At 38.2% G+C, this 13128-nt stretch overlaps 2 protein-coding genes across 7 annotated transcripts in view; one reads left to right on the forward strand and one right to left on the reverse strand.

Annotated features, from left to right (window-relative positions):
• Window positions 1-13128, forward strand: part of LOC5516654 — a 192681-nt gene that overhangs the window by 92660 nt on the left and 86893 nt on the right. For 4 of the 5 annotated variants that reach the window (XM_048721472.1, XM_048721474.1, XM_048721473.1 and 1 more), the window contains exon 11: window positions 9136-9230. The exons of the other annotated variant lie outside the window; for it this stretch is intronic. In XM_048721472.1, coding sequence (XP_048577429.1) covers window positions 9136-9230 — 95 coding nt within the window. The remainder of the gene's footprint in view (window positions 1-9135; window positions 9231-13128) is intronic. 5 annotated transcript variants of the gene reach the window in all.
• LOC116620805 (30S ribosomal protein S15) overlaps window positions 1-13128 on the reverse strand; it is a 48500-nt gene that overhangs the window by 17753 nt on the left and 17619 nt on the right. The window lies entirely within an intron of this gene.

Raw genomic sequence — 13128 nt, forward strand, 5'->3', positions numbered from 1 at the left:
CATATAATAATGTATAAGCTAGTATTTTCAGAAAAGTCTTCGATGTGGGTTGAGCATGCGCATGCGCCTTCGTCACCGACGTCAATCGATCTTTTACGGTTCAGTCCAATTCAAGTTGTTAGTTTGCAAACAAAAGACGTAAAATGCTAGCAAAGCTTTGAATTCTCTTTGTTTTAGTACTTGCCGATTCACGTCTCTGGGTTTTCGCGTTGTTTGTTTGAATTTGTGCTGAAAGAACAAATAGCCAAAACTTCGACTTTTAAGTCCGAGAAACATGAGGTAAAGGTTCTGTTACCTGGGTCTCTGTTTGCAGGGTAATAAAATAAGCCTCTGTTAGAAGGACAAAATAGAAGAGGATGGATTTCCACAAATTAATTTTTCACAATTCTTCCCAATCAACTAAACTAAATATCAAACAAAACTCGTACAAACACATACCCTGGTTCCAGAGCCTCGAACGTCTCTATTAATGGCCTTCGAGGTTGAGCGAAAAGAAACTGTCAGAATTTCTTGGTTTCCATGGCCACGCGTCAATTGGCCAATCAGCGACCAAGTTCAGATTCTGAACCTTGCAGAAGTCGAAATAGCGCTTCGAGAGGCCAGAGGCTTTATCTTGCTTTCCACTAAATAGAGAGACGTTCGAGGCTCTGGAACCAGGGTAACAAACATATGGCCCCTGATTATTCACCGAAACAATTTTGCGCCTTTTTAGAATGTTAACATGCATAAAACACACTGTATGATAGTAGCGTGATAAATTATTGCGGGTATTTAATTTTGTTTCCGGAAAGAATGTGCTGAAAATTTCACATGCTAGCAAAAAGCTTTTCGATTCGTACGATACCAATAGTACTAAAGCTAATTTTAGTTACACGTCGGCTCAGTAATGCCACGTTAGTGTAGCGGTGCGGACACTTGTCTCCGACCAGAGCGCACTGCGCGAGGAATGGATTCCATGTCCAGTACACCAAATCAATAACATAAGGATAAAAATATAATACGACGTAAAATTTTTGTTGATAGAAATAAATGTCACGTGAATAAGAGGCCCCGCCTTTTATTCTAGGACAAATTTCTAGCCCATATCGATATTTTTTCCTAAGTCCTCTCCAGATATTATGTAACGCATGGTTATCTAGCCTTGTGTGAATTTTGTGGTGGCAATTGGCATATCTAAATAGTCCTGAAAAAAGTCGTCGCTATCTCACTATCGCACAACAGCCTTGACGCAGGATCAATTCCTGTGCTAAGAATGTTGTTTTCTATTCGTTTCTCAGGTGGAAACTACAGATACGCTGTAAAGATACTGTTACTGTTAGAGTGATTTTCATTACCATAGTGAAGCTGGCAGGCAACTCAGCAGGCAACTCGGTGAAGTTAGCAGGCAACTCAAATGTGATGATTTGTGTAATATCTCGGCAGGTATTTGGCCGATTGTCACGAAATTTTGACACGATTGTACAAAAAGTACAACAAACATATTCATGCATGTATGATATCAAATATTATTAATCACGTGACTGTGTGACGTTGAACGTTCCAGCAGGCAAGTCGTTACATCACAATTGTCGCGATAACTACGTCCCCTTTTTACCGATAGTCATCAAACTTTAACCTAAGTGTACAAATGTAATAACGAAGACAACGCCGTATTAGTTATTCTCATGACGTCATCAATCACGTGACCGTGGGAAAAAACATTTTCTCGAGTTCCTATTGAGAAAACATTACGAAACTTTCGAAATATGACAAATAGCACATGGGATTTTACAATCATGAACTTTTAAAATATGACGTCATCAATCACGTGACCGTGGGAAAAAAAGTCGATATCTAGAGTTCTGACTGAAATAACATTGCAAAACTTTCGAAATACGACAAATTATGTATGTCGTTATTAAAGCCTAACTTTTTTGGAATGTTTTCGTGATTTACTTTTATAAAAACTTTTAGCAGGCAACTTGACAGTACAGCAGGTAACTCGTGATGCACTGGGAATATCGTATTCGTCGTTATTAAAGCTTCACTTTTTTGGCATTTGTAAGTGATTAACTCGAATAGAAACATATACTGGAAATATCGTATTCGCCGTTGTTAAATGTTCACTTTTGGCACTTGCACGTGATTTACACATCTTAACCTGCACTGTAATTCCTACCGTTTCTCTGCCGTATCTACGCGTATTATTTTCGCTCGATATGGGCCATCGCTTAAGCTCATCGTCACTAACCTAGAGCGCGAATCCTAACAAACTCTATCTCTACACGACACAATATAAAAAACCCATACTCAAGGAGCCAACTGTCCAATACTTATATAACCACTATCTATCTTCTATTTGCCATCATTGATTTGTCCCCTGCACGCTTTCAGATATTATTCCTCACCGGTCTTGTTATTGACTTGATTTTTCACAAGCTCACATTACACTCACAGGAAATTATCAACAGGTAATTATCACCCTCGTTCAAAGGTCAAATACACTGTTCTGCCCTAACTCCAAGCCCGTTTTCTACATTTCATTTATAGCCACAACTCTTAACTAACATCCCCAATGCAATACACCATATATAATAGCCATAATTGCACACTTTAACCGGACCCTTTAACCCACACACTAACGTCTATCACCATACATTTTATAACCCCACACAGCCGCCTCGGTACGAATACCAGATTTAAATGTTCACTTTTTGGCATTTGTACGTAATTTACTCGAACAAAAACATATAACAGGCAACTCGACAGTACAGCAGGTAACTCGTTATACACTGGGAATATTGTATTCGTTGTTGTTACAGCTTCACTTTTTGGCATTTATACGTGATTTACTTTAATAAAAACATATAGCAGGCAACTCAATAGTACAGCAGCTAACTCGTTATGCGCTGGGAATATCGTATTCGTCGTCATTCAAGCTTTACTTTTTTGGAATTTGTACGTGATTTACTTTAATAAAAACATATAGCAGGCAACTCGACAGTACAGCAGGTAACTCGTTATGCGCTGGTAATATCGTATTCGTCGTTGTTAAATGTTCACTTTTTGGTATTTATACGTGATTTACTTTAATAAAAACATATAGCAGGCAACTCAACAAGCAGGTAACTCGTTATGCGCTGGAAATATCGTATTCGTCGTCATTCAAGCTTCACTTTTTTGGAATTTGTACGTGATTTACTTTAATAAAAACATATAGCAGGCAACTCGACAGTACAGCAGGTAACTCGTTATGCGCTGGGAATATCGTATTCGTCGTTATTGAAGCTTCACTTTTTCGTATTTGTACATGATTTACTTTAATAAAAACATATAGCAGGCAACTCGACAGTACAGCAGGTAACTCGTTATGCACTGGGAATATCGTATTCGTCGTCATTCAAGCTTCACTTTTTTGGAATTTGTACGTGATTTACTTTAATAAAAACATATAGCAGGCAACTCGACAGTACAGCAGGTAACTCGTTATGCGCTTTGAATATCGTATCCGTCGTTATTGGAGCTTCATTTTTTCGTATTTGTACATGATTTACTTTAATAAAAACATATAGCAGGCAACTCGACAGTACAGCAGGTAACTCGTTATGCGCTGGGAATATCGTATTCGTCGTCATTCAAGCTTCACTTTTTGGGAATTTGTACGTGATTTACTTTAATAAAAACATATAGCAGGCAACTCGACAGTACAGCAGGTAACTCGTTATGCGCTGGGAATATCGTATTCGTCGTCATTCAAGCTTCACTTTTTTGGAATTTGCACGTGATTTACTTTAATAAAAACATATAGCAGGCAACTCGACAGTACAGCAGATAACTCGTTATGCGCTGGGAATATCGTATTCGTCGTCATTCAAGCTTCACTTTTTGGTAATTGTGCGTGATTTACTTTAATAAAAACATATAGCAGGCAACTCGACAGTACAGCAGGTAACTCGTTATGCACTGGGAATATCGTATTCGTCGTTGTTAAATGTTCACTTTTTGGAACTTATACGTGATTTACTTTAATAAAAACATATAGCAGGCAACTCGACAGTACAGCAGGTAACTCGTGATGCACTGGAAATATTGTATTCTTCATTGTTTAAGCTTCACTTTTTAAGCATTTCTAAGTGATTTACTCTGATAAAAACATGTAGCAGGCAACTCGACAGTACAGCAGGTAACTCGTTATGCACTGGGAATATTGTATTCTTCATTGTTAAATGTTCACTTTTTGGTATTTGCAAGTGATTTACTTTATTAGAAACATATAGCAGGCAACTCGACAGTACAGTTCAATGCTCACTTTGTAGTATTTGTAAGTGATTTTCTCTAATACACAGGGCCGTAGCAAGAGGTGGGGCACTTGGTGCAAGTGACCTCCCTAATATTTTCAAAAATTATAAGGAAATAATCAGGAGGGGCGTGTCTGTGTCCCCAAATATTTTCCTAATGTTTCTGTATTGAGCCCCCCCAATTTTGATGAATATTGTATTATTTGTCTTTGCTATAGCTTTCTTTCTATTGTATTTGCACAATTTTAACATTAGTAGATATAGCGGACATAGTACAGTGTTGCTGTATTATATCTACTTTCAAATATGATTAGGGGGTTTGGTATTCTTATTATACTGGTGTTTTAAAATTTGAAAATAAGGAGTAATATAGTATATGTTTTTATCAGAGTGTATCACCTACAAATGCCAATAAAGTGAACATTTCACAACAATGAATGCGGTATTCCAAGTGCATAACGAGTTACCTGCTGTACTATCGAGTTGCCTGCTATATGTTTTTATTAAAGTAAATCACGTACAAATTCCAAAAAAGTAAAGTATGAATGACGACGAATACGATATTCCCAGTGCATAATGAGGTACCTGCTGTACTGTCGAGTTGCCTGCTATATGTTTTTATTAAAGTAAATCATGTACAAATACCAAAAAAGTGAAGCTTGAATGACGACGAATACGATATTCCCAGCGCATAACGAGTTACCTGCTGTACTGTCGAGTTGCCTGCTATATGTTTTTATTAAAGTAAATCACGTACAAATTCCAAAAAAGTGAAGCTTGAATGACAACGAATACGATATTCCCAGTACATAACGAGTTACCTGCTGTACTGTCGAGTTGCCTGCTATATGTTTTTATCAGAGTAAATCACTTACAAATGCCTAAAAAGTGAAACTTAAAAAACGTAGAATACGATATTCCCAGTACATAACGAGTTACCTGTTGTACTATCGAGTTGCCTGCTATATGTTTTTATTAAAGTAAATCACGTATAAGTACCAAAAAGTGAACATTCAACAACGACGAACACGATATTCCAAGTGCATAACGAGTTACCTGCTGTACTGTCGAGTTGCCTGCTATATGTTTTTATTAAAGTAAATCACTTACAAATACCAAAAAGTGGACATTAAACAACGACGAATGCGATATTCCCAGTGCATAACGAGTTACCTGCTGTACAGTTGAGTTGCCTGCTGTATGTTTTTATTAAAGTAAATCACGTACAAATAACAAAAAGTGAACATTAAACAACGACGAATGCGATATTCCCAGTGCATAACGAGTTACCTGCTGTACTGTCGAGTTGCCTGCTGTATGTCTTTATTAAAGTAAATCACGTACATATACCAAAAAGTGAACATTTAACAACGATGAATACGATATTCAAAGTCATAACGAGTTACCTGCTGTACTGTAGAGTTGCCTGCTATATGTTTTAAATAAAGATAATCACGTACAAATGCCAAAAAGTGAACATTTACAACAACGAATACGATATTCCAAGCGCATAACGAGTTACCTGCTGTACTGTCGAGTTGCCTGCTATATGTTTTTATTAAAGTGAATCACGTATAAATACCAAAAAGTGAACATTTAACAACGACGAATACGATATTCAAAGCGCATAACGAGTTACCTGCTGTACTGTCGAGTTGCCTGCTATATGTTTTTATTAAAGTGAATCACGTACAAATTCCAAAAAAGTGAAGCTTGAATGACGACGAATACGATATTCCCAGTGCATAACGAGTTACCTGCTGTACTGTCGAGTTGCCTGCTATATGTTTTTATTAAAGTAAATCATGTACAAATACGAAAAAGTGAAGCTTGAATGACGACGAATACGATATTCCAAGCGCATAACGAGTTACCTGCTGTACTGTTGAGTTGCCTGCTATATGTTTTTATTAAAGTAAATCACGTATAAATACCAAAAAAAGAACATTTAACAACGTTGAATACGATATTCAAAGCGCATAACGAGTTACCTGCTGTACTGTCGAGTTGCCTGCTATATGTTTTTATTAAAGTAAATCACGTACAAATTCCAAAAAAGTGAAGCTTGAATGACGACGAATACGATATTCCCAGTGCGAAAGGAGTTGCCTGCTGTACTATCGAGTTGCCTGCTATATGTTTTTATTAAAGTAAATCACGTATAAATACCAAAAAGTGAACATTTAACAACGACGAATACGATATTCCCAGCGCATAACGAGTTACCTGCTGTACTGTCGAGTTGCCTGCTATATGTTTTTATTAAAGTAAATCACGTACAAATTCCAAAAAAGTGAAGCTTGAATGACGACGAATACGATATTCCCAGCGCATAACGAGTTACCTGCTTGTCGAGTTGCCTGCTATATGTTTTTATTAAAGTAAATCACGTATAAATACCAAAAAGTGAACATTTAACAACGTCGAATACGATATTCCAAGCGCATAACGAGTTACCTGCTGTACTGTCGAGTTGCCTGCTATATGTTTTTATTAAAGTAAATCACGTATAAATACCAAAAAGTGAACATTTAACAACGACGAATGCGATATTCAAAGCGCATAACGAGCTACCTGCTGTACTGTCGAGTTGCCTGCTATATGTTTTTATTAGAGTAAATCACTTACAACTGCCTAAAAAGTGAAGCTTAAACAATGGAGAATACAATATTACCAGTGCATAACGAGTTACCTGCTGTACTGTCAAGTTGCCTGCTATATGTTTTTATTAAAGTAAATCACGTACAAATTCCAAAAAAGTGAAGCTTGAATGACGACGAAAATACGATATTCCTAGCGCATAACGAGTTACCTGCTGTACTGTCGAGTTGCCTGCTAAATGTTTTTATTAAAGTAAATCATGTACAAATACGAAAAAGTGAAGCTCCAATAACGACGGATACGATATTCAAAGCGCATAACGAGTTACCTGCTGTACTGTCGAGTTGCCTGCTATATGTTTTTATTAAAGTAAATCACGTACAAATTCCAAAAAAGTGAAGCTTGAATGAAGACGAAAACGATATTCCCAGTGCATAACGAGTTACCTGCTGTACTGTCGAGTTGCCTGCTATATGTTTTTATTAAAGTAAATCACGTACAAATTCCAAAAAAGTGAAGCTTGAATGACGACGAATACGATATTCCCAGCGCATAACGAGTTAGCTGCTGTACTATTGAGTTGCCTGCTATATGTTTTTATTAAAGTAAATCACGTATAAATGCCAAAAAGTGAAGCTGTAACAACAACGAATACAATATTCCCAGTGTATAACGAGTTACCTGCTGTACTGTCGAGTTGCCTGTTATATGTTTTTGTTCGAAAATTACGTACAAATGCCAAAAAGTGAACATTTAAATCTGGTATTCGTACCGAGGCGGCTGTGTGGGGTTATAAAATGTATGGTGATAGACGTTAGTGCGTGGGTTAAAGTGTGCAATTATGGCTATTATATATGGTGTATTGCATTGGGGATGTTAGTTAAGAGTTGTGCCTATAAATGAAATGTAGAAAACGGGCTTGGAGTTAGGGCAGAACAGTGTATTTGACCTTGGAACGAGGGTGATAATTACCTGTTGATAATTTCCTGTGAGTGTAATGTGAGCTTGTGAAAAATCAAGTCAATAACAAGACCGGTGAGGAATAATATCTGAAAGCGTGCAGATAGGGGACAAATCAATGATGGCAAATAGAAGATAGATAGTGGTTATATAAGTATTGGACAGTTGGCTCCTTGAGTATGGGTTTTTATATTGTGTCGTGTAGAGAGAGAGTTTGTTAGGATTCGCGCTCTAGCTTAGTGACTGATAATCGATGAGCTTAAGCGATGGCCCATATCGAGCGAAAATAATACGCGTAGATACGGCAGAGAAACGGTAGGAATTACAGTGCAGGTTAAGATGTGTAAATCACGTGCAAGTGCCAAAAGTGAACATTTAACAACGACGAATACGATATTTCCAGTATATGTTTCTATTCGAGTTAATCATTTACAAATGCCAAAAAAGTGAAGCTTTAATAACGACGAATACGATATTCCCAGTGCATTGCCAGTGCTATATGTTTTTATAAAAGTAAATCACGAAAACATTCCAAAAAAGTTAGGCTTTAATAACGACATACATAATTTGTCGTACTTCGATTTCACTGTTATTTCAGTCAGAACTCTAGATATCGATTTTTTTTCCCACGGTCACGTGATTGATGTCGTCATATTTTAAAAGTTCATGATTGTAAAATCCCATGTGCTATTTGTCATATTTCGAAAGTTTCGTAATGTTTTCTCAATAGGAACTCGAGAAAATGTTTTTTCCCACGGTCACGTGATTGATGACGTCATGAGAATAACTAATACGGCGTTGTCTTCGTTATTACATTTGTACACTTAGGTTAAAGTTTGATGACTATCGGTGAAAATGGGACGTAGTTATCGCGACAATTGTGATGTAACGACTTGCCTGCTGGAACGTTCAACGTCACACAGTCACGTGATTAATAATATTTGATATCATTTATGCATGAATATGTTTGTTGTACTTTTTGTACAATCGTGTCAAAATTTCGTGACAATCGGCCAAATACCTGCTGAGATATTACACAAATCATCACATTTGAGTTGCCTGCTAACTTCACCGAGTTGCCTGCTGAGTTGCCTGCCAGCTTCTCTATGGTGTTTTACTGACCATTACGCTTTGACTATCACATTTTCACGGGTTAATGAAAACCACACTACATATTCAAAACAGTATTAACAACCGGTCCAGTGAAGTTCTTCTTATAGAGTCTTTATGTTATTATGTAAAAACGTCATTTTTAGAAAGTGTCTAAAAGATGACTATATTGATTCTTTATAAACAGGGGGCAACTGCTTTGGTCAATGGCATCTTGGAGCTTTTCACAGATGTAGCATACAAGAATTCAAACTGGAGTGAAATTGAACTTTGCATTTCAAGGTATAACCGAAATACTGTGCCAAATGTTCGTTTTTGTGCCTAGCATCCACTTTTTCGAATAAAACTTCTGGTTCGATAACGGAAAAGTTGATGGGTGTGGAGTTACTCACAGGAGGTGTACGTTTCAGTCCTGTAAAATCCAAAATATAGCTTTTTAATAAGATTTTTCTATTTAGGCCTTATCCATTCACCATTAAGGCGTTTTTTTTTATCACATTCAATTGTCACGCATTGGATAGTACGTCGTCCTCTCTGTTCCCCTGGATGGCTCAGCATCTCCGTGTGATAGCCCCTGTCAAGCAAGTACCGTCAAGCATCCTACTATCTACTTCCGAGAAAACGTTCAATAAGCAGGTAGGTTACATGGCCATATGTTAATAAAATAGAAATAGTTAATTCTGGTAGAATAACACACAGTTGCACGGCCGTATCAGGGGGTGGGGCGCTGGGGCATGTGCACCCCCCCCCCTCCCCCTAACATTTAAAAGAATTAAGAGGAAATAACAAGTAGGGGCATGACAGTACCCCAATCAACGATTTTTTTTTTCAAAAATGGTAAAAACAAGGCGTTGGCAGTTCTGAAACACAAGAATGGGCAACCTCCTTTTTATTCCATATTAATGATTTGGAGAATAATCCACTTTCAATCACTCCGTTTTTTTACATTTAAATCGCCCTAAATAAACTCGCTTCGTTTTTTTGTCAGAATTTTCAGTCTTCTAGTGTCGAGGAAGAAGACGGTTCCATGTCTCTTCAACAAGATGTGTATGAAGACACGACCCCTCCGTTGGTTGACCTGGCTTTTGATCTAGGCATCCTGGGATTGAAATCTTTCTCTAGCGAGTCTCGCACGGATGATGACGCGACAGACAAGATGTGTAGTTACATGAGTAACTTTTGTGAGCTTGTTAACTACATAGGTCAAAAGAGATGGTCAAAGAATTGGGAACGCACAAGGGAAAACGTCAAAGAGCGGCGAAGGTTGGCAAGACGAAGAGGTTGGCGCTGTGTAAAGAACGGTGCCGTTGGTGAGTCATTTTAAGATGCAATCAACAATCGACTACGTCCAAGAAAATCAAAGGCACAAAAAGGATCTGTTCCGCAAAATATCTGTTCCGCAGCCCGTTTATTTAGCTGGCTGGGAAGATGTTAGCCCCCTCGGATGCCGGGAAAAATTTGAAGAGTCGAACTAGTTGTGCTGAAAATAATTTTTGAGGCGCTGGAGCGGGTGCTTGAGAAAAAATTGCCCCGATCGGTTATACTGGCAATTATTCATGTGCTTAAATGCTTAAACCACTGCTGGCTGGGAAAAAAAATCCTCACAAATGCTGGCTGGGAAAAAAAAAGAAATGGTCCCAAGGAACAGATAACTTTTTTTTCCCAGCAACTTTCAAAATGGGTATTTTCGGCATCAGAACATATGCAAACGATGAAATATGCCAGTTTAACCTTTTTCGGGAAGGGGGGGGGGGGGGGGGGGGGTCGTTGTATGCCCTCGGAAAAATCCAAATTGTGCCTTTTTAAGAGATGCGCTGTGTAAGCGAACGACTCAATGGGTTGGGTCACCCCGCAGTCACGCAGCAACGAATTTAATGTGGAAAAAAGCGAATCAAAGGTTTTTAGGAAAAATATTAATACTGTACATTCAAGGGCTTCTTTATTTGACTTTTAATTAACTTCTTTTTATATGGCGCTGGTATCTCGTGTTTTATTTCGATTGTTATTCATTCTTCAGCTTCAACCGCGTTTTGGCGGTCAAACTCCGAGCTCGGGAGTGCGTACCTCTCTCCGTTTGTTGACGCATTGATAGAAGCCGTGTGCGACCCAATGCTGCTTGACCAGTGCTTGCGAGAGGTATGTATAGGGACGAACCTAGCCTCCACAGGCATCTCAAAGACCAGAAAAAGAAAAAAAAAGGATTGGGTTTCCTGTGGCAAAAAGACGGAAGTGACAAACCGGTGTGGCAAAAAAACGGAAGTGACAAACCGCAATTTCGCCACAGGTAACCCATTCTTTCCGTCCTTTTCATTATGAGTTGCCTGCGGAGGAGGCTAGGACGAACAAAACAAGGCTGTAATTATTGCTACTTGATACACTCTTTTTGTTTTATAAGAACCTTTTCTATGTGAACTCCAAGCCTGAGTTTTCAACAAATTCTAAGAACTTGCTAAGAACATGTTAAAGCTTTGATATAGCAGCAAAAAAGGTTTTGTTAGTCCGATGCGCTCTTAAAATGACTAGTCAAATTTTGTTCACAATAACAACCTATTGATAACTTCGTGTAATTCTCTTTTTTATCTTTTTATATACACTGATATGTTAATGTCCATTCCATGTCAAGGATTCTGTATGCTTAGAAAAACAAAAACATGTTCTGCTTTATTTATCACGGTTTCTTATTAGCTTAAGTAATGTTCATTTTGTTATTGCTTCAGGTATGTACTAGTCTGTATTCGGAACACAATAAACGAAGCTGGGGAGATTTCAAGGCCTGGTTCCAAGTCAGTCGTGCTGTTGATTGCTACTCTTCACTCAGCAAGCTGCTCGTAAAGTAAGTAATAACGCGCGGCCTGCAATCACCGATTTAACCGACCTAACAGGTCAGCTTCTTTATTGTATCAGTGTGTGGGGTAACTGTTCTAAAACACTCTTATTACAACTTTTACTAATCCAAAAGCGCGCTGCTAGAATTATCCTGTCTGCGGACTTCTCTGCTCCCCCCGTTGATCTTTTTCAAGATATCAAATGGTTGCCTACTTTTGACTTGATAAAGCTTCGGAAATTACATGTATTGTATTGTAACAAATCCGGGCCTCACTCTAAGTGGTTGTTTCACCAACAAAGGTGATATAATTTATGGCTTAACTCGTGAATGCTTGCAAACCATTTACTAGTTATTTGGGGGACTCAACCCTCATGGAATACTTTTCTAACAAATCTACCATATACATATACTTGTTACAGTCGTTATGAACTCGTTAAAGCCGCATTGTCACCAGTTTACTTCCGGTCGATTACGTAACAATCTCCGATGATTTTTAACGGAAAACGCGAAAAATATTTCAATATTTTGAAAGCATTGTGTCTATTGCAAGTTTCTTCGAGGATTTGATTGATAATTTAGAGCGGATGGCATGTTAAATATCTCGGATTCTAATTTGTCTTTTAACGATTGAGGTTTTCGTTGGACCTCCGGAAGTGAACTGGGTACCTTATTATGCAGAAGAGCCTGAATCTCTTTCCTCCCTTTTTTATAAAAGTCAAGAATGTAGAGCCATTTTAAATAATAATAATACTGGCTAAACGCATATATTCCGTATGTTTTTTTTTTTTTGCTTTTGTTTTTTGTTAAAATTGTTCACTATGCACTTTGATTGACTTTTTTTTTCCTTTACGTTTTTCGTTTAGGACGATAGAAGCATTCAAAAAACGTGTCCTTGGCCCGAAGACAAAGGAACTTGTAACTAAGTTCATTAACCAACCGAACAAGCCTCCCCACAGAAACGCGAGTGAGGAGTTCAGTCTCGAATTGAGATCTTATCGACCACAGGGGCACAAGTACAGTCTGGTTGAAATCCTAATGGCTGCGAAGGGCGTGATCAATACAAGAGATCCATCCGGTAGCACATATCGAGAGCTAGTGACTAGCCTAGTGACGCAGGAACCCGGCTTGAAAGATTTCGTCAAGTTCTGAGTCACGATTTCTAGATAGCGATCAGTGATGGCGGTAGTTGGGGAGGTGGGTGGGGATTAGTGGGGGGATGGGGTTGGGCCAAGACCCCCCACCCCACCCCACACAACCTCTTACTAATCAGCAGTATTGCTGTGTTTATCAAGGGTTGTCATTCAGATCCCGCGACTAAAAAGAAAAACTAGCCTCGTATTTAAGGTATGTAGT

Source organism: Nematostella vectensis, chromosome 14 (genome assembly GCF_932526225.1).
Source record: "Nematostella vectensis chromosome 14, jaNemVect1.1, whole genome shotgun sequence".
NCBI lineage: Eukaryota > Metazoa > Cnidaria > Anthozoa > Actiniaria > Edwardsiidae > Nematostella > Nematostella vectensis.